At 47.9% G+C, this 27462-nt stretch overlaps 1 protein-coding gene across 2 annotated transcripts; it reads left to right on the forward strand.

Annotated features, from left to right (window-relative positions):
• Nucleotides 1-366: 366 nt before the first annotated feature.
• On the forward strand, nt 367-26259 carry LOC112576933 (cytochrome P450 27C1-like). 2 transcript variants are annotated; one of them, XM_025259812.1, is made up of 9 exons: nt 367-2852; nt 12782-12972; nt 17325-17524; nt 17713-17913; nt 18317-18489; nt 18922-19164; nt 19711-19867; nt 20193-20236; nt 21603-26259. In XM_025259812.1, exons 1-9 carry the CDS (start codon nt 2523-2525, stop codon nt 21714-21716), a joined length of 1653 nt encoding a protein of 550 aa, XP_025115597.1. In that variant the 5' UTR covers nt 367-2522; the 3' UTR covers nt 21717-26259. The 2 variants fall into 2 exon arrangements, with proteins under 2 accessions (XP_025115597.1, XP_025115598.1); XM_025259813.1 differs by lacking the exons at nt 367-2852; nt 12782-12972 and adding an exon at nt 16556-17137.
• Nucleotides 26260-27462: the final 1203 nt, after the last annotated feature.

Below are 27462 nucleotides of genomic sequence, written 5' to 3' on the forward strand. Positions count from 1 at the left end.
AGAGATTCAAACTGGGAAAAAACCCTCCCGTTCGTAGAGGGAGGGGTTGGTGTCGCTGCAGTTAGTGTCTGATGGAGGCGATAAGGTGGCGCTGACTGCAAGCCACTGGTGGGAGGGCGGCGCATGTCGGAGCTGAGCATCCGTCTGCTGCACACTACCCGCCCGTCGTGAGTGCAGCCCCATTCTTCTCATAGATGACACACATACTCACTCTCACTCACTCACGGACACACACTTACGGACACACACTCACGGACACACTCACGCACTCACGGACACACACTCACTCACACACGCGCGCACACACACTCTCACACTCACACGCAGCATGTATGAACGCAAAGACTGGTTGCGACGAGGGTTGTGGGCCTTACTACGACCGTGGCGCCTGTGACTAGTGGGCGTGGCCAAGCGTGAGTGACGTGTCTCGCGGTGGCAGTGAGCGGCGATGGTGGTGCCATGACGGGGATGGGTAGATTGATGAACAGAAGGGGAGGGGTGGCTACCTGACACGTGGCTCCGTCAATGGGCCGCAGTCGCAGGCGACAGGTGCACTGGCACTCACCTGGGCCCATTCACGACCGACGTACGCTAGGCGGCGCTACGGTCCTGACCCGCCAAGACGCGACACCAGCGCCGACCAGGGGCCGGGCAAGGGCGGGAGCCTGGGGACACAGCGAGCGAGCGAGGGAGAGAGAGATAGAGTGACAGAGAGACTGAGAGCCTTAAAGTGGCTGACTGTCAGCAGGGAGAGCAGTGTGTCCAACCCTGCGTCCGCACGCACATCGCCCGCTGCTCCACACTGACGAACACATCGTCACCAGCTGCAGCTAGGGGTGGCCCTGGTGCCGGAACCTTTCCGCTAAATCTGCTTGATCTTTTCTCTCGAAAAAAAAAAAAAAAGGAAAAGAATCTAATAGAAGAAGTTAACGGCTTGGAAAGACAGAAAAGAGAACTGTTGCGACGAACTGTGAACATCACTGGTGCGTCTAGTGCTGGCAGGTACAGACTACCTGTAACGCTTTGTGTAGCAATCGTCACTGACTGGCGCGGGGTCACGAGGCCAGAATTTTGTGTTTGTGTGGTTTTCCTGACAGTTACTTTTCACCTGGGTATTTTCGCTGCTATTTTCAGATATTTTCACCTCTTCGCACCTGTCTGCAGCAGTTCCAGAGGATGGGATTGGCAGACTGCTAATCTTGCTGCAGCGGCGCCTGTGGTGCGTCACTCTCCGCCTGCTCGCCATTCAGAACGCGCAGCTGACCCTTGATTGTCGTACGAACCCTAGCTAGAGGTCAAGGGGCACCCGTTAAAAGGCAAGTGCGAGCTGCTTGTGTCTTCAGTTACAGCCGTCGGACCAAAGGTTGCAGACGAGACGCCTGTTTCCAGTTGACAGCGATGTTTAGAGCGACAACGAGGACAGGAGGCGAGCAGATGCAAGTTGTCGTCGAGCCACCCGTTGACCAGGCGTGTGCACTCGTGTACGGGTGAAAGCAGGAAGATCAAACAGCGGGGTGAGGCAGAGTGGAAGGGGCAAGGACAACATCCGGTGAGTTGTAACGCAGCGTGGACCAGCATCGGACTGTCTTGTCCCTAGAGTTCAAGGGGCAAACAGCCGGCCCAGGGACAGGCTTGCGGTCAACAGGTCGCTCTTCCCTCTCGGATAAAGAGAGCGAGAGAAGGAAATAGGACGTCGATGCAGACCCCTTCACCCCGGTATGTGCGGACGACCACATAAAGTTATAAAGTTATAGAGCGGCTGTAAATCGCTCGCACAGACTGTCGGACGCTAGCACGTTGTGGAATAAATGACATCTTGAGTGTGGGACTTGTCAAAACCTACACGGACAGACCCTGCTACACAGGTGTGCTGCCTCCCTCCTGCCCCTACCTAACGTCGAGCGCGCTAACAAGCGAATCACGTGACCGATCCCGTCGCGCCCAGTGATGCCACCGAACTCCATCTCCTCCCTGTGAACATCCTCGACACATTCTCACCCACTGGAACTCCCACATACATACACACACGTATCTATATAACATACAGTAGCAGCTGACGGTCGCGCGGAGTGTGTGAAGGAGGAAGGGGAAGAGAGGCGTTACGTAGCGAGGGCTGGAGCCACCTTTAGCCGCGGACTGGCTTCACCCGCACCCAGCGACTGGCGGTGAGAGCGAGTGCACGCTGTACTGTAAATAGTTCTGGTGCGAAGCTGGGGTCTGGCAGGCTCGGCGCGCGACTCAGAAGCGTGGCATTGTGGGGCGAGGCGCTATACACCCAGTGTGTTGGGCCCCAACGCTTGTCAGTCAATACCGCCACAACCTTCCCCCCGTCAACAGTCGTGGCAGTGAGTGGCCGCCGATCGCACCTCCACGCCACACGCAGCAAAAAAAAAAGGTACCCTCCCGTACCTCAGGTATCCTCCCGAAACACCAAGGTACACGCCCGAACCTCCTCCCCTCTCCCCAAAACCACCCCGTGTACCTTAACACAGGTGGTGTGTGTCCCCTCCGTGGACCAAGCCATGACGGACCAGCGGCTTCGGCGGTTGGTGGAGACGGGCCTGAGACTAGTCGCCCGGACTCGAACCCTGTCCACCTGTCCTTCTGGCGTGCAGCCCACCTGTCCCATGTCCGCTTCGGCGGCAGGTGCCAGTCGTTGTGTCTTCATGCAGGCGGAGTCCGAGACTCTCCCGGGTACTTCCCTCCCACCGCACGCCGCCACAGTCGGGGAAAAACCCACAGTCGGCGTTCGTCCCTTTGAGGAGATGCCAGGACCTAAAGGCTACCCTGTGGTGGGCACACTCTTGGAATACTTTCGTCCGGAAAACCGCGGCAGGATGCACGAAATACAGGTGAGTGCGTATCCTGATAAACACACGTGCACAGGTACATACACACCTGCACACAAGATAATGTTTATCAGTTTCTTTAACGTCTATATTATTGTTTACATTCTTTATTATTGTTTACATTCCCATCGGACGGGCACTTTTAGACAGCTGCTCATAACTAGCAGTCTGTCGAGAGATAGGTCAGCCTGTCTCGTCTGTGAGAACTGACCACCCGGTCTGTCCTGTCCATCTTGAATTATTTTATAGAGAAACTAAATTGGTAATTAGAAGTTTAAATTAAGACTTGAGTGAGGAGCACGAGCAGTGACAGGTGTGTTTGTCATCTCATCACCTCTAGCACAGCAGTCATCTGTGTGTTTGTCACATTAGTCACGCGGGTTGTAATGTTGTGAATATGAATCAGGACAGCAGCAAAGTGTGTTTGTCATCTTATTAACTTCTAACTAGACCAGCAGTAAACCGCGGCTGTCCTCCATTAATACGGATGTGCACGCAGTCGCACACTCAGCCTACGGAAAATGCTATAAACATCATTTACGACAGAATGCTGTCCGCGAATTATTGCCGCTGTTAACACACTTTCACCTGCGGCCGTGTGGCGGAGTCCACCTTGGCAGAGCTCGGTTCACTGTGTACTCGGGTCATCCACACCTGTGCATACTTACCTGGTGGTAGGTACCACGGCCTTCACTGCCAGGTACTCTGGTGAGCCTGGAATATTTGGGATATCCACACACATGTGGACATGTTTACTAGACGCGTGTGTCTTGGGTATCAACTGGGATCTCGGGTATCTAACGAGAAACCGAGAGAGATTTTTAAAATTATCCATCGGGAGACTTGATTACAAACTCGGGTATGTGAATACCCTCCGAAGCTAGGATCTTCTTTCATCCACACGATTGTTTAAAGAAATTGTGGCTACTTGCTATATTTATTTGTATGGTTAAGTATTATGTAATAATACATCGCCGTCTACTAAAGTTTACAGAATTTTAAAAAAGCAGCTTGATGATCTTTCGTCGCTTTTGTCGTTAGTGACGTGTCTGTCGTTCTCACCTTGACTCACGTGATCAGCCATGACACACACTAAAGCCACGTGTTTCATCGGACATGGGAGGCAAAGAAAGAATTATTTTGTAAACATGTGTTGTCTCAAATGAAACTGTCCAGCATCAAAGCCAAGTCACGTGATTGTTTACAAATGGCCGTTGACTTCAGTACTATGTGGGCATTCAGCCATCGGACAAACAAGCTGTTGTCTGGTCGCCACGTGTGCTGATGTACCAATGGTTTCTAAACATTGGCCCCTGCACTTCTTATTTGTCTGTCTGTAAAAGTTTCAATGATAATTTTAATTTAATATTTTTATAAAATAAATTCCTACTTTATATCTCCCCAGCACTGACTGCTGTTTCTTCTCTTCAAGCTTCAGTGCAGCCTGTTGATTACTGGAGTTCAAACTTAGAAAAGGTGCGCCGTGTGCTGCCGGTCAATGTTGAGATCATATTAGCTATCATGTCATCTTATGTCATGTCCCCCTTCCCCAACCCACAAGAGCCTTGGTGCCGGTCTGGTCACGGTCGTGTTCACCAGAAGCGTTTGTTGTTCATTCATTCTGTATTTATGAGAAACGGTTATGTGTCCTGTCACGTGGTCGTCAATGCCGCTGATCGGCGCCTATCTCCCCCACTGCCCCCCACCCCACTGCACCCCACCCGGCAGCTGTAGCGCCCCCTGAGCGCCATGGTCCGATTAATCCCAGCAGTCCGGAGCGGCCGCCAGCAGATAAGGAGGATCGGTGATGGCGCTCAAGCCCCAAGGTTGTAGTCGCCTCCTTATTCTTTATCCCCTTTCTTTCCTCCGGGCCAACGCGTGGTCCTCCCCCCTTTCACGGTCTAAATTTAGCTTTCACAGCACAGAAAGAAGTAGCATGGATACCCGCATTCCGCTCCTTCCTTCCGCGTACTCTGTGGATGCGAGAACGCCGTGCGCGCGCGCGTGTGTACGTGTGAGAGAGAGTCTGAGAGAAGAGGTTTAGGGTCGAAAGGTCAGCGATGTTGACCTAGAACACCTGCTTTCTTTGCGGCGTCCGAAGTATGAGGGGTGTTTGCTTCCGCCATCACCATACCCCTAACATACGGGACGCGACAGACAGACAAGATAATAGCGCGCGTGGCATCGCGGCGTGCAGCACTCACCTCGCGCACGTGTCTGTGCGTTCGCGCACGTGTCTTGTGGGTTCTCACTGAAGGTCTCCTATCTGTGCACACTCCTTCACACTCACATGAGAATATTTGTTTCCTTGTAACTTGTTATAAGAAAATATTTGTGTCACTGTAAGTTATTAAGAAATTGACGGAGAGGTTAAACTTTCTCAAAAATGATTTTATTTCCGTAAAAGCGAGGAACTAGTTTTCACAGATTATCACCCGAAGAGTTTTCAAGACTCGAAAAAGATGTCAGGAGTGAAACTGTCTAGGAGATGGAGTCAGAATTTTTTAGCGTAACCGAGTTTGTGAAGCTGGGAACGTCACTAGTATCATCGTGATGTCACCGGTAGGACTAAAAGCGCCAGTACGTCACTACGTGGTCATCAGCCCCCACGTGCACGGGACCCACAAGTTGGATCAGCTATTGCCGTGATGTTTGCCAAGATAGCGGGGTCATCCCTGAGGGTCACTTGTTGACAGCCGAGGTCAGCAAGGGTCAACTCTTAGTCCTCGCTAAAAACACGTTGAAGGATCTCAGCCAGGCGTGGGTTCTGGTGAAAGGATCCTCACCAGACGGGGATCCTCAAGTGCAATCTCGAAGGCGTGCAAGTGTCCAGACGACAAATCACAACATCGTGTTAAGTGGACTTAGAGACACTTGTCCATCTTGTCCCTACAGTCAAATGTTTTTTTCTCCTGGCCACAGGATCATGTGACCATGGTGACCCCATGGTGACCCTGACTTGCACAGTGAGTGTGACTGGCGTATATTTGTTGTTTTTGTGACATTTTATCTTAAAAGTCGTCCAAGTGATTGCGATAAAGGACGACGATAGAGTCTGTCCTTGATTGCACCCCTTTCCGAGACAAGCTAGATGGCGCTAGCGTTCCGTTCTGTACGTTTGCGCAACAAATCAGGGTAACGGGTGCATTTTCCCACTTTATAATACGCTTTAATAAAAACAAATGAAGCCAAATACATGCAAATAAAGACTTAAAGCAAACAGCATAAACGCAAACAGTCCAGAATATATGAACAAACAAATATGTAGCAACGCAGCCAAACACCATCCATCTACTACGTGATCTGACACTCAAAGCGAGGCCAATTTTACTAGAGGACGAAGTGGTCTATAGGATGAAATGGCCTAGCACGGGCTATGCAAGAATATTCCAGAACAGAGGTGTACGGTACAACAAAAAGCACAGATCAACAGGAGACACCAGAAGTCGATGCAAATCCACAGACAAGACGACAAGAGGGAGAGCAGCGGCGGTACACCGGGTGAGGGAAGGGACAGCACTCTCACGTATCCCATTAGTTGTTTCCTTCCTACACCCAGAATGATGTCCTTCACATATCTACCAGTTTTCTACCCAAGAACCGACACCTGTCGAAACACTAAGCTGTGCACACACGCATGATCAAGCGCGAACCCGAAACAGGTGTCTACTAACTAACGGTTGTTTGGACCTGACACTGATGTGTTCATAACCAGCTTTGGCGGCTTCTGTGGACGCCAGACCAGAGACATCATACAGATATTTCTGAGCATCTTGGTCAGACGTGGAGGTCAGACCAGAGACAGCATGCGTCCGTTTGTGACAGTTCGTCAGACAACAAAGGTCTGTGGACGTCAGGGGAGGGAGGAGTGGTGTGGCGGAGGTTAAAGGCCAAGCCAAGCACATACAGGAGTAGATTATAGGGACAGTAAATACAGACATTTCTGAGAGGATACCCTAGATGTATTTTTTTCGCTCAGAATGTCGTTGATCCACTTGTTAATCCTGGCCGCTTGTCCAGACATGCGACAACATCTGGCGGACCCGTGGGACCAGGAAGCTGACGAGTTTCATTCTTCCTCCCCAAGCGCACCGACTGGCCTTCGCCAGCTTCACCGAATTCCTTCCATCGGTGTCTGAGCAGCGGAAGCTCGTGATGCCCGCAGTTCCTGTGTACACGATGGGGAGACATGGCTGCTGACATCAACCAGCGGCTGACGGCCTTCAGAGTCTGACGTCCTCGTCCACCCACTGACACCACGCGCATGAGGTCGGGTGCACGTGCTTCCACAAGGCGGCCATGACAGCACGTGCGGCCCCAACATGGAGAATGTTCAGCATCGCCACCTTCTGGACCACGCACGCACTCTCCTCCTCCTTCTCTCCACAGTCCAGCCGTCTCTCCCCTCCCTCTCCGGCCTCGACCTCCAACCCCGTCTGTATTTGTCATTACCAAGGTCTGGCTTTGTTTACAATCCACTGCGTCTGTACACACGACCTGTGCACTAAAGGTCTGCCCTGATGTTGTCGGGGGTCGATAATCACAGAGGTTGTGGCAAACGCAGTCATCTGAAATCCATCTCCGACCGACATACGAGAAGGGCAAGGGGGTCGGGTGGAGTAACAGCTGTGACACTAGTACACGAGTACCACGTCAGCCTCGGTGACTGTGTAAAGACAACCTTGTAATTTGTACCCAGCGGAATTTTACAGTTTTTTTTTTTAAAGCTGCCTTATCGCAAAGAACGTTCTGCGTGTGTTCGTGTGTGTGTGTGTGTTTTCATGATAGTGTAAAACAGTAAGTTAGCGATGTCTCTCGTTTCGTGTGTCAAAGGTCAAAAGGAGTCAGGAGAAGTTTTGTTAATAATCACACATTGGATGAATAGGTTTGGATTTTTTTAAATAATTGAAAACACAGACACACACGCAAACACACTTACACATATACACCAGGCTGTGTTATCTGCACTCGGTGCACTCTGACCCACTGCCTCGTCTTCAGTCCTCTCCCCGCCCTCGCTTCCTTCGTGCCAAGACTAGGTGCGTTGTCCAGTGTCGTCATGACTTGCAGTCCTAGTGACCTGTCAGTCATCTGACCTCTTGTCACTGACTGCTGACAGTCCGCCCCTCACTTGCCTGCTTGTCAGTAGGAACATCCACACGGACTGTCAGTGAGCCTCGTGTCCACACCAGTGGATGCTCGCCACAAGATGGCGCTCACCGTAACTCAACAAAGACAAAGAGAATAATCATCAGTAATTATCAGTCTCGGTAAGCTCTAACCTCCATAAAATTACGAGTCTTGGTGATCACTTCCGTCTCTGCTAGTGTTGTTATTCATCTTTGTTCTAGAAACCAGAAACCTGTAGAAGAGTGTGACAAGATGAACACAACATGTCGGGTACATGACATCGTGCAATCATGATTGTTTGTACTACATGTGGGTGGTACATGCCAGTCAAGATGTCACACTGCTGCTTAAAAAATACTACACCGCACATTTCCAGAAGACAACTGTTCACTTACATCTCTTCCCACTTTTCTCCCCATTTCCGACATGACATGTCTGACATTCGGAAAATCTTGTGAGCAGCTGGAAGTGGAACTGATAGCGGGACCTCCCAGGGATTATGAGCAGACTGGGGGAGAAGGACCGTTTGACGCTCTATTCTCTTGCAGAGAAAGCCTGACACGCATGCGCTTAATGCCAGAGGTCAGCTGATGACCTTCACCTCATACACATCGCGGCTGATTGGATAAAAAGCCTGACTGGCAGGACCCGGCTGACAGGAGGAACAGGAAGATTACGAAGGCTGCATATCTACACGGTCGGGGGAGCAATATGGAGCCAGATGTCAGAAGATCCTAATCAGGATCGGGGTTACTATCAATACCAACAAATGCTAAACAGAAACAGAACAGCAGCTAGTGTGTGTGCGCGCGCATCATGTTACAGAGCGGTGGCAAAGATGCCCGGATGTAAGCTGTCTACTGGGGTCCAGCATTGTTACTACGAACAAAATAGGTTTTACCTTGAACTCCCTAGTTTGCTGTGGGAAAACGACTTACTGTGGTCGCAAGTACGGGCCTTGAGGATGCTCTGCTGACATTTTTGTCCCTAGCAGCCTCTGTAGCGCCATCTCCCGGCCAGGCTTTACGAGGCGAGGTTGCGCAGGGCGGTTTTTACTGCCCCATGCATGGCGGACACGCAACCAGGCGTGACGCCGGAGCACTTCGGTGCACATGCCCAATGCCCACCTACCTCATGGGTACACGGTGGGGTCTGGTCTACTGCCGAGGTAGCGTACCCTACAGGGCTATAAATATAGTGTCGTGAAGGACTGGGGGGAGGGCAAAGTTCTAATTACCGCCATCAGGGGGAGCTTTGACGATTCTGTCCTCTGAACAACAACGTTGGGCGCTTGCTGACGTGTGTGTGTGTTGTTGTTGTTGTTAAATCTGTGTACATGTGTATATGTACTTGTTTTTATACCATAATGAGCCACTGAAGATGCTCGGCTTTTTTTCGGTTTATGACCTTTTCATTCTTGCTTCCCCCTCCCTCTGGTTCCTACGCCTCTATTAATACGTTTTACATCTGATGTTTATATCTCACGTTTATGTCTTATGTTTATATCTTATTTTATGTCTTCCGTGTTTGAAAGAAGGATTATTCTTAGCTTTTCTAGTCAGTTCAAAGCAAACGGTTGGAATAATACTGTAGCAACGTGTGTGGATAAACACTTAAATGATATGTAAATAATGATTGTGAAATAATACTATAATAATATGTTTAACAATCTTTAAAATAAAAATAATATTATAATAACGTGTAAAAGAACACTATAATAATGTGTAAAATAATACTGTAATAATCCCATAATATAGTCCCTGGACGTACAGACCATGTACACGTATTTACAGTATTACAATCCCAAGCACAGGTGACACGAGCAGCACGTGCGTGAAACACGATGTCAGAGGTCATGCATGTGACCTCATCTTTCCTACCTGTTCGTGCGGTCACAAGCATGCTGGCTCCTCACACACACACGTGGTCTACCCGGTGCCTGTAAACAAACCCCGGGTTCGGATGTCCTTGGCGAGTGTACATAACTCTCCTCACATCGGTTCTCGCCCTTGAAACCAGCTTTTCCTTCTTTTTGTTTTTCCGTTAGTTTTTATTATTGTTTGCAACATCCGGGTTGGAGTGGCTGTTCCCTTCCTCTCGTCCTTCCTCGCCAGCTCCTCAGGAATGAAAGAAAGCATGCGCCTCCCTCAAAGATGATGTATTATGTTTTTAAAATATTTAGCTCCCTTCTACAAACTTCGCCTTAGCCACAGTCGGTGGCACGCAGGGCACGTGTCATAGGTCAACAGAGGTCACTGTTGTGAACATCAAAGTCACGTGTAAACTATACGAAGGCCACGTGTGGTCTACACTAAAGTCGTAGATAGTGTGGGGCATGTCTACACCACCATCATACCCACGTGATGTATAAAGTTTAAAGCTGTAACTAGTGTCTCACTGTATCTGTTAGTCTTCATACCCGGGGTGTACCAACCTTCGACAGGTAAACATGGCTTGTCCGGCCTGTGTCTTGCTTCTTGTGACTTCTCGAGGACCATAGGGCGGCTGTCTAAGACTCAGACATTTTTGTAACTGTTTCACAAACTAGTTTTTGTCTCCTTCGCCAAACACTGGCTGCTTATTTCTGTCATTCATCTGGGATTCTAGGTTTGTAGGATATTACAAACGTCACTTGTTGTACATTAATTGTTAGACTACTGCTTACAATCAACAAACAGCTGGTTACAATCAGACTCTTTATACTTAGTTTTGTTCCGTACAGTTTGTTGTGTAGGTCTTGAGGTTAAGTAAGTGACGTGTCAGTGTTTACCTCTGTGACGTACAACCCTGAACATGTAGCGACAGGCAGAGAGAGAGACTGACAGGAGCAAGGAGAAGGACTGGAATCAGACAATCATGTATTGTAAAGAAAGGAGGGCCAATTGGGGGGGGGGGAGGTAATGTATTGTGTGGTGGGGAAGGAATGTGTTCAAGACGATCATTCGGCGTGACGTTTACTCACCGCCATTGTTTTAGTGAGGTTTGGTCTCCCCTGGGAGCTGCACTTCAATAATGGACACCCTCCACCCCTCTTGTGCCCCGCCTCCCCCCTTGCCACCTTGTGTGAGACTCACCTTCTCTCTACCCCACCACCACCACCACCCAACCTTTCCCCCCGCCCTACCCCACGTTTACTGCCGCTGCAGCGGATTTCGTTTGGCGAACGTTGTTCCTTTTTCTTCTTTTTTCTTCTCGCTGCGCTGATGAATGGTGCCGATCGCATCCGGGGAAGAGCACGAGCTTGTTCACTGGAATTGTTCTGGAGTACGTGTGTTTACTTTGCCTGACTGTTTACCTGGCTCCCTCCATCGCTTCCGCTCCTTCATCTTGGATGGCGGGTAGGAGGGGTTGGGGGGGGAAGATGGCATCATCTACCATCGACACCATCTTGAAGAGGAGCAGACCAGCTCGTGCTCGATGTCTTGTCTGTCTGTGACAGTGTCCGCGCGCTCTGCTCACCTTTGTAGGTGCACGAGTGTGCGCGTGGATGTGCGCGGACATGCGCACTCGTCAGCCGCAGCTTTTTCCTCCCTACACCCCCCACCCACTCCTCCAGTCCTCCACCCCACCCCGTTAACGCAAGCTTCTCGCGGTGAAAGACGAGAACTCGGAGAGGCACCTGCCACTGCAGAATGTTGAGCACGTAGATTACAGCGTTGATAGGAGAAGCCCGGCCGCCGAGGCTGAGTAGCTGGCGGTAGTCGCTCCTCCTCGCTCCTCGCTCCTCATTCACAGCGCCACTCCCTCCCCTCCCCCTCTCACCTTGTTTATTCCCACCCCCACCCCGCTTTTTGTACGCAGGAATGCAAGTGGAGGCTGCGTGCGCAGCTTGACTCGCTGCAAATGAGACAAACTAGCCAACACAACATAAACATCTCACACTTGTCGCCCACGCACTTTGTGAGACGCGCGGAATATTCCGGAACTCCGCGGTATCGACAGTCGACTTATCTCCCTTTCATGCATGTTTTTTTCCACATGTTTTCTTTCATTTCCACACTTACTTTTCTCGCGGGTTTCTTTCTTGTTGGTTGTTGTTTTTTTTTTCATGTATACATATATATATTTGTACAAGTGTGTTCGTCGAAATATACACGCGTTCGTCTGTGTGGCAATGGTAATGTCTTCAAAATGAATATAATAAGATGTCAGAGTTATAAATAAAATCATTTCATCCATGGACAGCATATATATGTCGACTATACAAACATGAAATGTAACATTGTATACAATAATAAGTGCAAAGGGAACACGTGCACTCGCACAGGCGATACGTTACCAAAGCTGACCTCGGCGGGAAGGTCACGTGACCCGAGGTGAATCGCTGACGTGCCAGGTAATGGAGGTCGCTGGTGGGGAGCGTTTGTCTGCAGGTGCATGGAACTGTGGGTAGGGGGAGGGGAGTGTGGGGGGCTTGACTCATTTTCACACTAGCGAGCGGCTCCCACAGGGTTAACGAGACCAACAGGTGCGAGGGGACTTACCTGACAGGTGGCGGGCGGTGTCCAGGAGGACAGTGTGTTAGTTAGTGTGCACTACTCACGCTAGCTGACACTCACTCACTAGCCATTGCTTGACTCTGTTAGTGTTACTGTACTCACAATGGCCGTGTTGACATTTGAGAGTAATTTTCCATTGAAGTTTGCTTTTGTGTAGGACTTGTGGTGATGTTACTTGAGGTGTTGCTAGTGATGACAGGTGTGTGTGTGCTGTCATGTCATGTCACGTGATGTCATCCTGAATACAATATTACACTAAAGCACACAGAGGTGATGACGATAGCTCCACGTGTCTGTGTACAGAGAAGGAACCATCGGATATATGGCGCCATCTTCCGGGAGCCTTTCGGGCCGGCCCAGAACGTGTGTGTGGCAGACCCGACCATGGTGGCTGAGATCCTGCGCTCGGAGGGCCCGTACCCCAACAGACCACCCTACCAGTCCTGGGTGCTGTACAACGCCCTCCGCCAGCGACGAGGCGGCATCATGACTGCGTAAGTTGTGTTTGTGTGTGTGTGTGTATGATGTTGACTATGAACTACTCTCTGAACAGTCTAGCCACCCTCTTTATACCCGACCAGTCTTGCCGTGATATACCCCTAGTGGGTGCCACGACATTAAACACAAATAAACAAACAAAACAAAACCAGTTGTAACACATGAGTGTACATCATGTACAAATAAGTTGTTGTACAATTCTGATCACGTGTGTCGGAAGTAAAGTGAAACTCGCCCATGCGCATATACATTCTCTTTCCATCGTTCACACACACACACACGAGCAGTTCGCCATTTTCGTCTTTGTTTGCAGGCGATGCTGTTGTTAATCTGTTTGTGCTGACCTTGTAAAAGACTTGTCGTAAAGCCGTTTGTACACCTCTCGTGCTTTGCTGGCGTTTGAACCCTGCGCCGTGCGGGGCGCGAGGACAAGGAGCAGCGCTCGGTGGCGAGAAGACCACTGCTACGTCCTGCCAACGCTCGCACTCGCGACGACCGGGGTCATGAGAACTTCTCGTCTACAAGTGCTGTCCTGCTCTGCCATTTGTTGTGCCATTGACACATACATGGGGTTCATTTTGAGGTGCAAGACACTAAGCACCATATCATAATGTGTTCTGTTTTTGCTTCACACCGAGTGAGTGGGAATTGCAGTCGGTATAAATCATACTCCAGGTGAAAAGGAAAAGGTTTAAGGGGCTCGCGTGGAGCACAAAAAAGGAAATGGTAGTGGAGACAGGGGAGATAAATCACGTTCAGCGAATGAAAAGTTGGCCTGCGTGATCGCGGTCCCAGTCCTGGCGCCCTCTTGAAAGGCTCTCGGCGCACCTGAAGAGGGTCACCCGGCCATCCACGCACCGCCTCTTTCACCGCAGACACCATGCACTCCTCAATACATATCGGGTACATACAGGGTGCAGCGATAGCACCCGAACATAGCAGCGTGTCGCTACTGTAGGGAATGTGGAACGAGAGGGAGTTGCCAGCGATGTTCTCAATGCAAAACTTGTTGCATCCGTGGATTTGCACAGAGTCTTATTATCAGGTGGTTTCTTTTTTAACGAATAATCTCTCGGTCACAGTGCGCAATGGGGCGTCAGCTAGACCGCGGTCATCGCGGCTTGAGGTTTGTGATAACCGCGCTGGCGATGATATTATCATTAACATTATCATTGACACTGATGTTATCACGTACCTGAATTGAAACTGAAATATTGTGAACTTGCACTAATAACGATCGGTTGTTGTGTAATCTGAACCTGCACTAGTAATGACCGTTGTTAAGGGATGTTACCCTCCTGCTGCTGCTGCTGTCAAGTGGACCTGTCACGTCACGTTCGCAAGCCGCGGTGACATCACAGCACACGCCGAAGCATGTTTGTCAACAGCAGCTCGACACTCCAGTTGCCGCCTTGGTTAATTCTCAAGCCGCGCAAGGAATGAAAACAAAGTTCCTTTAAATCGTGAAATCGTGTTTACTGTTTGCTCACTACATCTGAAAACCATTTTATAAGTAGTGAGGACCGAATGTTGTCTGGCGTCCTCGACATCAACATCAACATCAACATCAGCTTCATCAGCTATTGACTTCTGCTGCAGACCTCAAGGATGCCAGAAACAAGACACTTTACCTGTCACGTGTCAGAAACAAGACACTTTACCTGTCACACCCAGAAACTAATATTTCTGATCCTTTCTCTGTTTGCTTTCTGGGACAAGGCATCTAAAAATAGCGCAGTGTTTCTCTATTACTATAAAAAGAATTTCTGTGGGGCTGCGTGAAAGGTCTGGTGATACAAGGCGAAGGTCTGGTGATACAAGGCTAAGGTCTAGTGATACAAGGCTAAGGTCTGGTGATACAAGGCTACAATGTGACAGACTCAAACATGATTCCAGTTCTGAAACAGGAGCAAGAGAGAGATATGGGCAAATTTCTGAGGTTCCAATCCCGAGGTACACGGACCTCCTGGCAATAGTCGCGGCCCCTTAAGTCCAAATCCCTTTCAGGCCTTTATCTGTTGTTGTTCATTCTTCGTTTTCATTTGATGCGACGAATTGTTGTAATACCGGGAACCACTGCATTTATGGACGGGGATTAACCACACTACATTCAGACTGTATACAAGCGCGCGCCTGCAAGGTCTCACCTGTTGTATCTGTGTGTGTGGAGCAAGAGCCAGAGGCAGGTGGCGCGCCATTTGATCCTGACACCAGAGGTGCTCTCCAATCACAAGACCGGAGACCTTGTTTTGTAATAGAGGCGGATTTGTTTGCAGTCTGCACCGCCAGCCCCTGAGCCACCGGCTTCTTCATTTCCACTGGGTTCCGACTACCGTGGTGGTCCTGGGCTCACAGAAGCATGACAGACTATCACAGGCATGACAGACTTGCCAATCAGCCTACCCGGCCTCAATGGCAGCTTTGGCCTCACGTCTGCTATCAATGGCGGCCTGGGCGGAGGGTGGCTTTGTGTGGGAGCAGAAGTGTGACTGTCATCCGGTACGAAAAACAAGAGCAGTGGCTATAGCTTTTCAGACCAACCTCAAAGGCCGGGCCCCGACAAGCAGACATGGCCGCCACTGGCAAGACACCAGGCGCTGGTCTCACCTAACCACCTCTGCCAGCTTTTTCTTCCTTTTTTTTTTTTTTTGTTTGCAGACGACAGTGGAGGACTGCTTCACGTCACTGCAGTCAGACTGTCGTTTGTTGACGACCACAGGAGAGTGGGTGGGGAGCTGACCTTTAATAATAAAAATGGTAATATTAATAATAGAGGTTTAAGCAGAACCCTTTCAGGCAGAAATTCGAATCAGAATTTTCATTTGAGAAAATGAGGGCTGTCAACCCTTTCCAGAACCATATAGTCGATGAGCAGACAGAGGCATATAGTCGATAAGCCGAGACATGTAGTCGATAGGCAGACAGAGGGTTGACAGGTTGCCGGCTTTGTGATGTTAGGGAAGGGATGCGACATGCTGCTGCCATGTTTACAGTTGTCGGAAATGATGATAGTGTGAAGTGTAACAACTGGTTGGACATCTGGCTGGACACCAAGCTTCACAGCTGTCTTTACAACTGTGTCGACCGATACCAAAATGAGCTGGGGGTCGCCAAACTTACTCACCAGAACAGTCACCAGAATACCTTCACCATCTTGCAATCACCAGGGTACTGTCACGATTGAATCGCTACCCGCCGTTCCCGTCAGCCCTCTGGTTATCCTGTAGTTGTCCTGTAATCGTCCTGTAGTTCTTTTGTACACCCCGTGTGTGGTGAAATAATGAAATATGCAGGAGTCAAGTGTGTTGGCATGACTACCGTGTGACAGTGAAGTCAGCTCTACACACACGTAGCAAGATGATCCAGTGTCTCCTCAACGATGAATCCTTTGGGAATGTTTGCAACCTTACTCCTTACCATGTTTTCTTGTGCATTCAACAACGACACAACAGTTTCCCTATCAGGCTTTCGATATTTGGTATTTTCTGGTAACTTGTATCAGCCATGCTGTGGTCAGCCATGATGCCACCGGTAGTGACGTCACACAGCTTCGGGCTGAAAGAAAGATTTGAACAGGCGAGGACATCGTTGTTATTTCATTTCTCGAGATTCGTGTTTCTCATTCGGATTTCACATTCATGGCATTAATAAGTTATATAAAATGAGTATTCTGAGCGTGTCACCGCTGGGGTAGGTCTTCAACAAGAGAAAGAAACGAGAAGATAAGCAAGTGTATTAACCTCGTGCTGATAGATACCTCGGCTTTGTCATCCCTGGATGTCCTAGCCGCCAACCAGCTCGAGATCTAATAACAGAAGGTTGGGACGCCTTTGAGAAAAACTATTTGGTTTACATTACACCCTTCAGCCACAACTGCAGGCCACCCGACACCACGCACCCGGCTGTCAAGAGCTCTTTGTTTAACGAGACTGCACTCGACTGTCCTGAAGGTTAGAAGCCCCACGTCATATCAGGCGGGTACTCCAGGAGTCACAGCTTGGCTGGCGATGGCCGTGAGTGTTGTAGTTGTTGTAGTCGGGCAGACAGGCGATGAGCCACAGCCAAGGTTCCTGGTCACAGTAAACCATGTTTTATGGTCTTGGTAAACCATGCATCATGGTTACAGTTACTCGTCGCAGTAAACCATTCTTCATTGTCAAAGTAAACCATGTTTTGTAAACTGAGCTTTATGAGTAAACCACTCATGTTCACAACACACCACGTGACAATCACTATAAACCAAGCTTCAATATGTTTACTGTAGGTAAACTATATAATCTGTGTGTGTTTACACAGACAGCTGTACGGTTTCGCTGCTAGTCACCCATGTGTTTGTCACTGTGTACAGGCAAGGCGAGTACTGGAAGACGAGTCGGCGGTCCTTGAGCTCCAAACTCATGAAGCCCAACTCTGTTGTCGAGTACCTTGCTGACGTCAACGCCGTCACCGCCGAGTTCATTGACCGCCTGCGCCTGCTCAAGGCCCAACGGCAAGATGGAGCGTCCGTGGGCGAGCTGACATTCGAGATCAACAAGTACACCATGGAAGGTAAGGGTCGCAGTCAGTGGAAGACTACTGTGTCGGACTCATTGAAAGCCAAAAGCCACATCTATGTTGAAGGAACAATATATAATATATATACATGTATATAGCTAGTTGTACAGGAAAGACTGTAGCTGTGTCTCAAAGCTGTTCAAAGTAAAGCACGTGCGCACGTGCGTTTGTGTGTGTGTCAGTGGTGGGCAGAGTCCTGCTGAACGTTCGCATCGGGACGCTGGAGCAGCAGGTGTCGCCCAAGATCCAGGAGTTCATCGCCGCCATCGCCCGCATGTTCCTGACAGGTCATCAGCTCATGGCCTTCGCTCGCGTGCATCAGCTTCTCCGCACGCGCACCTGGAGAGATCACGTGCAGGCCTGGGACACCATCTACTCGCTAAGTAAGGACACGCTTGGCTGCACACAGACATACTTTGACAATTTCACGCAAGCAAGCCAGAGTAGGAAGGGAGGGAGGATCATTTTATTCTGTTTAATGATGGGAGTTATTCCAAGTACTCTTGTAACTCCTCTCGCGAGATCTCAGCGAGAAGCGAATATTTCTGGGAACAGGTTTTTTTTTTGTTTTTTGTTTTTTTGTTTGTTTTTTTGAGCTTTTTGAAAATAAGTAGAATTCTCTTTTGAAGTGACTAAAGTGCGTTATACATGCAATAGTATGACTGTGACAGACTAATTCATTAGTTATCCAGACTGTCACTAGGTATGTCATGTCATGGCAATATTTTTACCTACGTAAGTTTGTTGGAGCCAGACTGTGACCTAGGTGTAACACTTTGTGGCCAGGCTGCGAGCTGATGGACGAGCAGATAGAGCGAGCCTTCAAACGGCTGCAGGACAACAACGTGCAGGAGGGCGAGGCCCATGACGTCATCACGTACCTGGCGTCCACGGGCAGCCTGACCAAGGACGAGATCGTCAACAACCTCACGGAAACCTTCATGGGAGGGGTGGACACTGTAAGTCACTTGTCACTAGCGGCAGGAAAGCCAAAGGTCATGAGTGCGCAACCTTTGTGGCCTGCATATCATTTGTTTCATTCTTTTCTCTCATTTTCGCTCTTTCGCACAGAAGTCGTAGATGCTATTTCCGGCCCTCGTATATTTTGTGTATTATGGTGCTGTGTTGGTACCATAATGTCTAACCACACGTGGAATTCCGATTTTGGCTTTGTATTATCAAATTTTTTTTATAACTTCTTGTCATTCGGGATTTTCCCCCTGGTCTCATTTGTGGACATTTAATCCGATTTGACAGCGCTGCTTATTTCCTCCATTTTACGTTATTTTGTCAATCGGATTATTTATGATTACATTATGTAATTTAATGGTCATGTGATCTTCATTTCTTTGCTTTCTTTAAAGCTTGTTTAATCGGATTTTTCTCGCCAGGTGGCCAATGGCGTTTCTTTCATCCTGTACCTCCTGTCGCAAAACCACCCCGCCCAGACGAAACTGCGCAACGAGGTGGACACAGTCCTGGGGACAAGGTCGTGTACCATGGATGACCTGCAGGCGTTACCCTATGTCAAGGCCGTTGTCAAGGAAACCATGCGCCTGTTCCCTCCCATCCCCATCAACGCCCGGGTCACACAGGAGGACACTGTCATCAGCAACTACCACATCCCCAAAGACGTGAGTGCAGCAACAGTAGACAAGTGAATTGAAAATGTATGTGTGACGTCAGACTGGCGGTTATGTTTTTTCGGGTGTTGAGAAGGTCGTGGAGGTTAGTGACCTGGGAGTCTTGCTCCAGTTGCCTTCCCGTGTGTAATTATTGCTCTCTTAACCATCTCATCTAAGTATAGCTCCTGCTACCTTCACTCTCTCTGGATAGGAGTAAGTAAAGTTCACGCTTCGCGACTCTGTGACATCATGGTACATTTACCAAGAATGTATATTCACACCTTGTATTCTCCGAGAAGAATTCTCTTCCAGTCCCATTCTACAGTCGGTGATCATCGTTGATATGCCTCGGTAATAATAATTGTCCGACTGTTATTTCGTTATCTTGGTGATTGTCACAGTCGCCGGGTGTCTGTAATGACGGGCGCCTTTGAGAAGCGGTTATGACCTTTGTATATCAACTGGCAGAGAGTGTTGAATGTAGTAGACAACGTGTTTACAGTCAATCTTCACACCACTCCAGTGTGTATAACTTGTAAATGTTCTTTGCTGCAGACCATCCTGATGCTCAACAACTACACCATGTCCCGGGATCCCCGCATCTTCACTGACCCCGACACCTTCAACCCTGACCGCTGGCTGAGGGACGAGGTGTCCACGTGGCACCCGTTTTCAGCGATACCCTTCGGCTACGGCCCTCGCAGCTGTGTGGGTACGTTAGTGCACGCACCCCACTGTCACCCTCTCTGGTCCACCCGTAACTAGTACAGCCTTGAACACCAGGACTCTGCATAAATAATTGATAGTATATTAAATTATTTGTAATTATTTGTAATAGATGAGTTGGTTTGTAGAACAATCGTCAGAATGAGTAGAAATCTGCTCCTCATATTCTACACCTCACACTCACTACACCTCACACTCACTACACCTCACACTCACTACACCTCACACTCTACACCTCACACTCACTACAATGTGTATTACATGTTTTTATATGTACACGTGTCAATACCTTTTCTGAAATTGTTTTCCAGGGAGAAGAGTAGCCGAGTGTATCATGCACCTTGCAACCATCCAGGTGAGCAGTCATGTTGTGTCAGTTACAAAGTAGACAGGTAAACTAGTCCAGCTAGTCTCGCACTAATAAGTTCACCAAAAGTCTGTCCTTCTGGCTGAAGAATCCGCTTTAAGTGCAGGTTTTTCGAGATCTTTCTACAAGAGACTTGACAGGAAGCATTCCCGTCCTCCATCCTTTCACTAGTCTGGAGCGATCCTGTTATGTTTATCTCGTCTGACTGATTCCAGTTGTGATTGACAGGTGCCGCCGACCCTTGCCCTTCTTACTCAGTCCATTGTTGTTTCTGTAAATCCTCGGGCAGCCTCCAGTCAGGTAAACAGAGACCATAGTGAGAGGGAACTTGTGGACACTTGCACACCTAGGTGCTTGGGGGTCAAGTCCTCCAGTTTCTATCAGCCTGTTGTTGCCGTCGCTGGCGCTTGTCGAGGGTCCAACATCTATACCTGCCAAAACCCGCCCGCCTCACAATTGACAAATGAACTGGAAACAAGCTATGACAGGCAGAGTCTGTTACATTCCACCTGTCAGTCACCACACGCCTGGATCTGCTGGTGGAATTTGTACTTAGTTCTGTGAATTGAATTATTACCTGGCGTTTACTTTTACCTGAAACCCGTGGCTTTCAAATCCCTCCGTGGGGCTCGGCGTCAGGGTCTTATTTCCTGTAACTAGTTGTAAAATATTGCAGTGCTAATGATCAAAGCGTCTCGGACTTTAATTATTTTCTTCTGGTTGGGTGAGTAGAGAAGGATTCATGTCTCGTCTGGTATTAATTGATACGCCTGCTTAACACAATTACAATTGGTCTGGCTTCGTGGTCTCATAATAGAATAATAATAATAAAAATAATTGCACATCGTCGTGCTGGGTTCGTTTAGCGTTTCTTTAGTTGCAATAAGCTAGCTTGGCAGTGTGGTATGAATTTAATTAAGAAGATTAATCTTCATACAAGCTTTACATGAACAAAATGATAGTCGTCTTGCTCCTTTGCCTTCTCGTCTGGCGACGAATCGAGGGCGCTCTCATGTCACGTCCGTTGCCCTGTGGTTTGTTTTGTTTTATTTTTTTTTGTCTTAAGTACTTTGGTTGTTGTTGTTGTTGTTTGTTGTTGTTGTTGTTGTTGTTGTTGTTTGGTTTGTTTGTTGGGGTTTTTTTTGTTTTGTTTTGTTGGGGTTTTTTTTGTCGTGAATAACCATTTATTGTTTAGTATTTATCTTAAATCACCAATTGCTGTTTTCTTTTATTTCTTAAACGATCACCTTCTAGTTCTCACTTTTCCCTTATTTAAGAAAACGGCTCGTTGTAGAACAAATCCTTTGAATCGTGTTTAAAAATGTAAAATTGTAAAAATTGTTTCTTTGTCCAGATGGTCCAGAACTTCATTTTGGAAAAGGATCCGTCCTATGACATCACGCCACTTGTCAGGACACAGCTGACACCGGGGCCACAGTTGCCGGTTCTGTTCCTGGAGCGACGATAAATTGTTCTCAGAACAAGTCACCAGGGCGCGCTCCTGCTTTGGTCACGAGAGTGGACTTGTTCCGGTCACGTGATGAGGCACAACGCGGCGCCACGTTGTTGACAAAAATGTCTGCAGCTTTCCCTTATCGTGTGTCATCCAAGTTTGATTTTCTTTTCTTTTCATTGGCGTAGTCGTTGTTACATCCTGTAGCCAGAAGACACTGCCAAGTGTTGTTGTCGACAACAAAAGTGTCAATGATATTGGACCTAAACAACCAAATAATAAACAAATATTTTAAACAAAACAGGACATGAAACCCAGCCAAGTATTTTTGAAGCAGCTTGCATCTTGTTGCATGTAGACAAATTCAGAAACGCACACAAACACCAAGACAAAGTGTCTACGTTGTGTCTACCTCAGCGGGACTCAGGCATGAGCGGACATCCGGGTCCGTCTACAGACGGGCGACATCACAGTAGCGACTTCCGGCGACTACAGCAGCTGATGTCTGGCCTCTGCTTTGTCGTTGTTACCAAGGGCAACAGAAGCAGGCTGTACAGAGGTCTTCAGCATGATGGCCGTGTTGTCGGCCATGTTGTTCACATGAACTCGTGAGAATGGAGACGCTACCGTGATGTGCAGCAGGAATAAAAGAACAGTCGAGGGAGCTACGGCGCATGTCCACAAAGACACGTGACTACAGTGTCAGCTGTTTCAGTAGTCGTCATGCAAAGGGACTGTAAAGGTCCCCTGGCATTAAATACATTTTTTGGTGTTTTTTGTTTTTTTTGAAGGGGGCAGGGGCACAGAGAAGGTCCGGTGCCCCAGTTGTGAGCGACACCTGTAGTCGCTGCCATGGACAAGTCAAGCTAAACTATGCCAAAGAGAACCGTTACAAGTCCCGGAAGATGGACTGGTCGCCTGTGGTGATCTCGGGCTTGTCAACGGCAAGCCGTGACGTGCAGACGGACGAGCACTGTGACGTGCAGATCACGTGCAGTTGTGAGCTTTCTGTGATCTCTCGCTGCTGTGGAGGCCACGTGGTTGTTCAACCTCGAGCCGAGAAACGTTTGTGCTGAAGTAATGACAATCTCAGTAGACTGTCCCTGTAGTTGTAGAACTGAGGGCACGTTCAAGCGCCATTTTGATGACTGATAGATTCACTTGTCTGTGTATGTATATCTCACATGTGGTGCTACTGTCATTTTGTAGGAGAAGATACCCGATTTCCACAACATAGACTTTTTTGGGGTCACGATTGTTTCACTTTTATGTATCCTGATAGATTACAAGGAGGGAAAATGTTAACTCGCGCGCTTTTGACCAAAATCACACGGGTGTTGGCTTTGAAACAACAACAACAACAAGCAAAACAAAAGTGATGTATTATCTCCCAGGAAATCTCTTCTCAGGTTGACTTTCTCAAAACTCCCATGATGCAGCTCTCCAGCGGCAAGAGAGCAGTCGGGGGAGTTTTGCTGGGGGATGACTTCACACAGTCAAGTCTACACATACCTCAGACACTAGCCATGACAGATGGTGCTCACGTGCAGGCCAGGTGTCACTCACAAACACATCACTAACTGCCCCTTCTCACCTGCTGGAAGGAAAACACAAAGCTTTAACACAGTGACTCACCCCGCGGCCTCGATGAGGAAGCCGCCATGTTTAGCTCATCACAATGAGTTTAATAACTCATGGATGAAATTAGGAAAACTGCGGCTACTTTAGAACCAAACTTGAGTAAGACTGATTTCTACAATATATACTTTATTATTTTTAAACAGTGTAGGTAAGTCCTCAAAGGAAAGGCTGCTTGTTCAGTTTGATTCATTCACCATTCTCTCTCTCTCACACGATGAACGCTCTACTACCTACGCCGTTGGAGATGTTGATGAGTTTCAGTACCACGTGACCAAGAGAGTGGGCGTGGTTGTTGTCGAAAGTTCTTATTATTCTGTATTCTATTTCGCTGAGGTTTATGCTTTTGTTTACATTGTAACACGGCCTGGTGTGTTTTTATTTACATTGTAATACGATCAAGTGTCAGACGATCGTTACACACGACCTGGGAAGTGAGGTCGACATGTTGTCCTGACTGTGCTGAATGGCAGGCAGATGGAGCTCGACAGTCAGACCTGACATGACATGACATTCTGTGACATGACAGACATCCCTGCCATAGGACTGCCAGCTCCTTGATACACTGTGTCATGTTTATCTCAGCACAGAGGACAGAACAATACATTTGCTTTAAAATCTGAATGTGTTTAGTCGGTGGTCTATAACCTGTATATGTATAATCCTTGTGGCTCCCTCTATACAACATACACATACACATACTTCATCACGTCCTCCTACAAGCAATTCACGAGAACATTCTCCAAGGGCTGTGCACGCGCCACTCTGGTGTCTCCCTGGGCAACCACCTGAGCGCCAACAAAGAACTATTTATTTATTTGTTGTTTCTTCACTTTTTGTGCTCAGATTTTTGTTCGGGGAGGGTTAAGGGGCGTGTGAGTGGTACACTTGGTCAAGGGTTGACCACTTCTTTACACTTTCTGAGTTGAAGGCCGCAGTTTTGTATTCTCACCGTTCGCATGGCGCCAGTGTTCCCCGCGGTCACGTGACCAGGACCGGTGGCATCCAGTGACTCCCTTCAAAGCCAAAGACTTGTTGACGTGTGAGCTTACCGTGCAACTCATCGACGGGTATTCTATTTTCACTGTGTTATGGGCGTTGTTGTAATGATATTTGTTAATAATCAAGATGTTGTGTTACGTAAGTTGCTGTTGTTGTCTGCTGTTATATTCATGTTTGGATTACTTCAAACCACTGTAGAAGCTGTAGAGGCACGTGTACAGGTCGTGTAGACCTTTCAGCAAACAAACAGCTGTGCCAGGGAGCAGGACTGGCCGGTGTGTCCACCCTGATGACAAAGCCGCCATGGCTTGCACAAGTCTGGCTATTCTGTGTAAAACTGTATCAGCTTAGCGACGACCAATACCTGTATGAAAGGTGTGCAATAGCTCGTGTAGAATTAATGCATTCATAGAAGTACCCTCGGTATCCGAAGCTAATCTGAAAGCGAAATTGTATTCACTGATACCAAAACCCTATCTTAAAAATAAATAATGTTTTTTCCAACCTTGAGGCTCATGTAAAGCACCTCACACAGGAGTCTCACCACAGGCTTCTACAGAGACACGTGGCTACAGGTTGCTCCATATTGAAACCGATTCTGATTATAAACACGTATTGAGATGATTATTAACTAGTTCACTTTTGTTTGCATCGCCCAGTGTAACCTGAGACTTTAAACACAAATCACATTTTATAGGTGAGTTCAGTATACACTACACATACTATTCTACACGATGTACTTTGTATACAACAATTGTAAGATGAAAAAAGCATCTTTCAGTAATGAACTTTATTGGCAAGTTTAGGATGAATAGAGCAAATCGTTATTTCCAACAGCAACCTGCAGACAACAACAACATGAATCGTGGTAGCGAGGTTTCTGATGTCGGATATCGAGGGAGATGTCGTATGACTTAGCTAGGAGTGTACACATTGCTGAGCTAGGAGTATATACATTACTAGGAGTATGTACATCTGTACATTACTTAGCAAGGAGTGTATACATTGCTGAGACAGGAGTGTATATATATCACAGCTAGGAGTGTATACATTGCTGAGCTAGGAGTGCGTACATCTATACATTACTTACCTAAGAGTGTATACATTGCTCAGCTAGGAGTGTGTACATGACTTCGCTAGTCATCTATACATTACTTAGCTAATAGTATGTAATTACTTAGCTAAGAATGGATACATTACTTCGATAGGAGTGTATACTTAGGAGTGTAACCGCTTGGCTAGGAGTGTAACCTCTGAGCTAGCCCTGTACTTGCTTGGCTCAGACTAAAACATTTTCATCTTTTGCGAAACTAAAGCTCCCTCAAATGTTTCTGTACAACCACCAACCCTGCCACTGATTCCTGAAAACAGTGAATCTCTCTCTCTGTCTCCTCCCCTTACCGATGGTACCAATATTTATCACTATAACTGTAACCACTATTCCTCCCTCTACCACCGTTTAACCGTAGAGAGTTTCTATGGTTTCTGGGATATTTCTAGAAGATGGGGCTGTTGTGGTCGCCATATGTACAATAAGGACCTGTGGAGCTTTTCACATGACCTGATAAAAATCTTTTCAATATTACGGTCAGCAGACATGTAGACTGATTCGTGTTATGTCAGAAAAATAGAAATAATCATACTTTTATTTGTATTGGCAATTTAATCAGGGACGTGTTTATCAGTGTAAACTAATGATTCTTGGGCACAAGGATGTAAAGTGTAAAATAGTTTGATAAGGACTGCCGACTCAGCAGTACTGGTAAAGTAAGTCTTTCATCTTGAGCAGGGAGAAATCACTCCTTTGACACAGTCTCACCCGAGCTGTGTATACAATGTTTGTTGGTTTTTCTCGTTTTGTCTTTCTCTAGATTTCGCAGGAATTAAACGGAAAATGCTCAAAACATTTGATTTCGCAGTCAAGAGTTTTTTCCCCCCTTGATGTTTACTGGGTGACTGGCAGTGTGAATGGATGGGTTGATGTAGCACCAGACTGAGTTGGTGTGTGATCAGATGATTGGACGTTATGTGGACCGCAAGAGAAGACCTTTTATCAGTAGATGAAGATGATTGAAGTATTGTAAAATTACTTGGATGCTAGCATCTTCATTGTATTTTACATCTGATGGTAGCGCTTTCATGTCTGCCGCCTCCTGACACAAAGTTGCTTGACACATGTCACCATTACAACCGAAACAACCGACCTTAGCACCCATTGACCATAGTTCCAACTGACTATAGCATCCTGATGCAAGTCGTCACAGTATCAAAACTATCAGCTGTCATATGAGATAAAACTCACAGCCACCCATGAATCCATCAAAGGCTCATCGCTACATCATTGTTACAACACGTGTGACAACAGTAACGGTCCGGAAGCATCTCTGGCATTGACACTCATGAAACATCAAGTTCACTTGTATCAGCATAACCACCAAGCTAACACCATCACCAGCTCCACCAGCACCACATCTCCAGCAACACTATCCCTGCAGTGCCATTACTAACAGAGATGAACTCTGACCTCAATGTCACACCATCAACGCCCTCAGCAACATCACACGACGACACCCTCAAGGCAATCAGTTCACCGTTGTCATGGTGACTTCCTCGTTGCCGCAAGAGGACCGGGTGCAGCGGGAGGACACCGTTCCTCGTGTGCACCCCCATGTCAGCCGGTGCATGCTGCTGGCCACTCCAGGCAGGTATGCGCACCTGAGCGGCGGAGAGAGAGAAGGCAATAAGCACGAGATGTGACAGGTTATATTTCAAACGAATTCCCCGCCACTGGAGTGTTTGTGGAGATGTACATCAGCAGCGGCCATCATTACATTATCTAAGTGTGTTTGGTCTTCAGATCGTCGGCGCTGGGGTCGCTGGGGTCCTTGTGCCACCGAGTGCACGGAGGCTGGTCACGTGATCATAATACATGTTGAAAGGCATTTTCCTGGCTTTGTCTGACAATCCAGTTGCACTAAGACAAGCTGTGTGAGTGTAAATCACAGACGACTGTTCATCTACCTCAGGCCTGAGACAGCGAGTAATTTGTTGACCCCACACTGCATTCCATTTGAGGAATAGGAATGAGATAATTCCTGCAGGACTTTTTCTACACTAGCCC

The sequence above is a fragment of the Pomacea canaliculata genome, linkage group LG12 (assembly GCF_003073045.1).
Source record: "Pomacea canaliculata isolate SZHN2017 linkage group LG12, ASM307304v1, whole genome shotgun sequence".
Taxonomy (NCBI): domain Eukaryota; kingdom Metazoa; phylum Mollusca; class Gastropoda; order Architaenioglossa; family Ampullariidae; genus Pomacea; species Pomacea canaliculata.

Bases quoted from the DNA above. Each gene is read 5' to 3' on its own strand.
- LOC112576933 (XM_025259812.1), top strand. From the start codon at position 2,523: ATGACGGACCAGCGGCTTCGGCGGTTGGTGGAGACGGGCCTGAGACTA. The intron at 17,914-18,316 runs GTAAGGACACGC...CTTTGTGGCCAG, and splicing joins GGACACCATCTACTCGCTAA to GCTGCGAGCTGATGGACGAG. The intron at 19,165-19,710 runs GTGAGTGCAGCA...TCTTTGCTGCAG, and splicing joins ACTACCACATCCCCAAAGAC to ACCATCCTGATGCTCAACAA.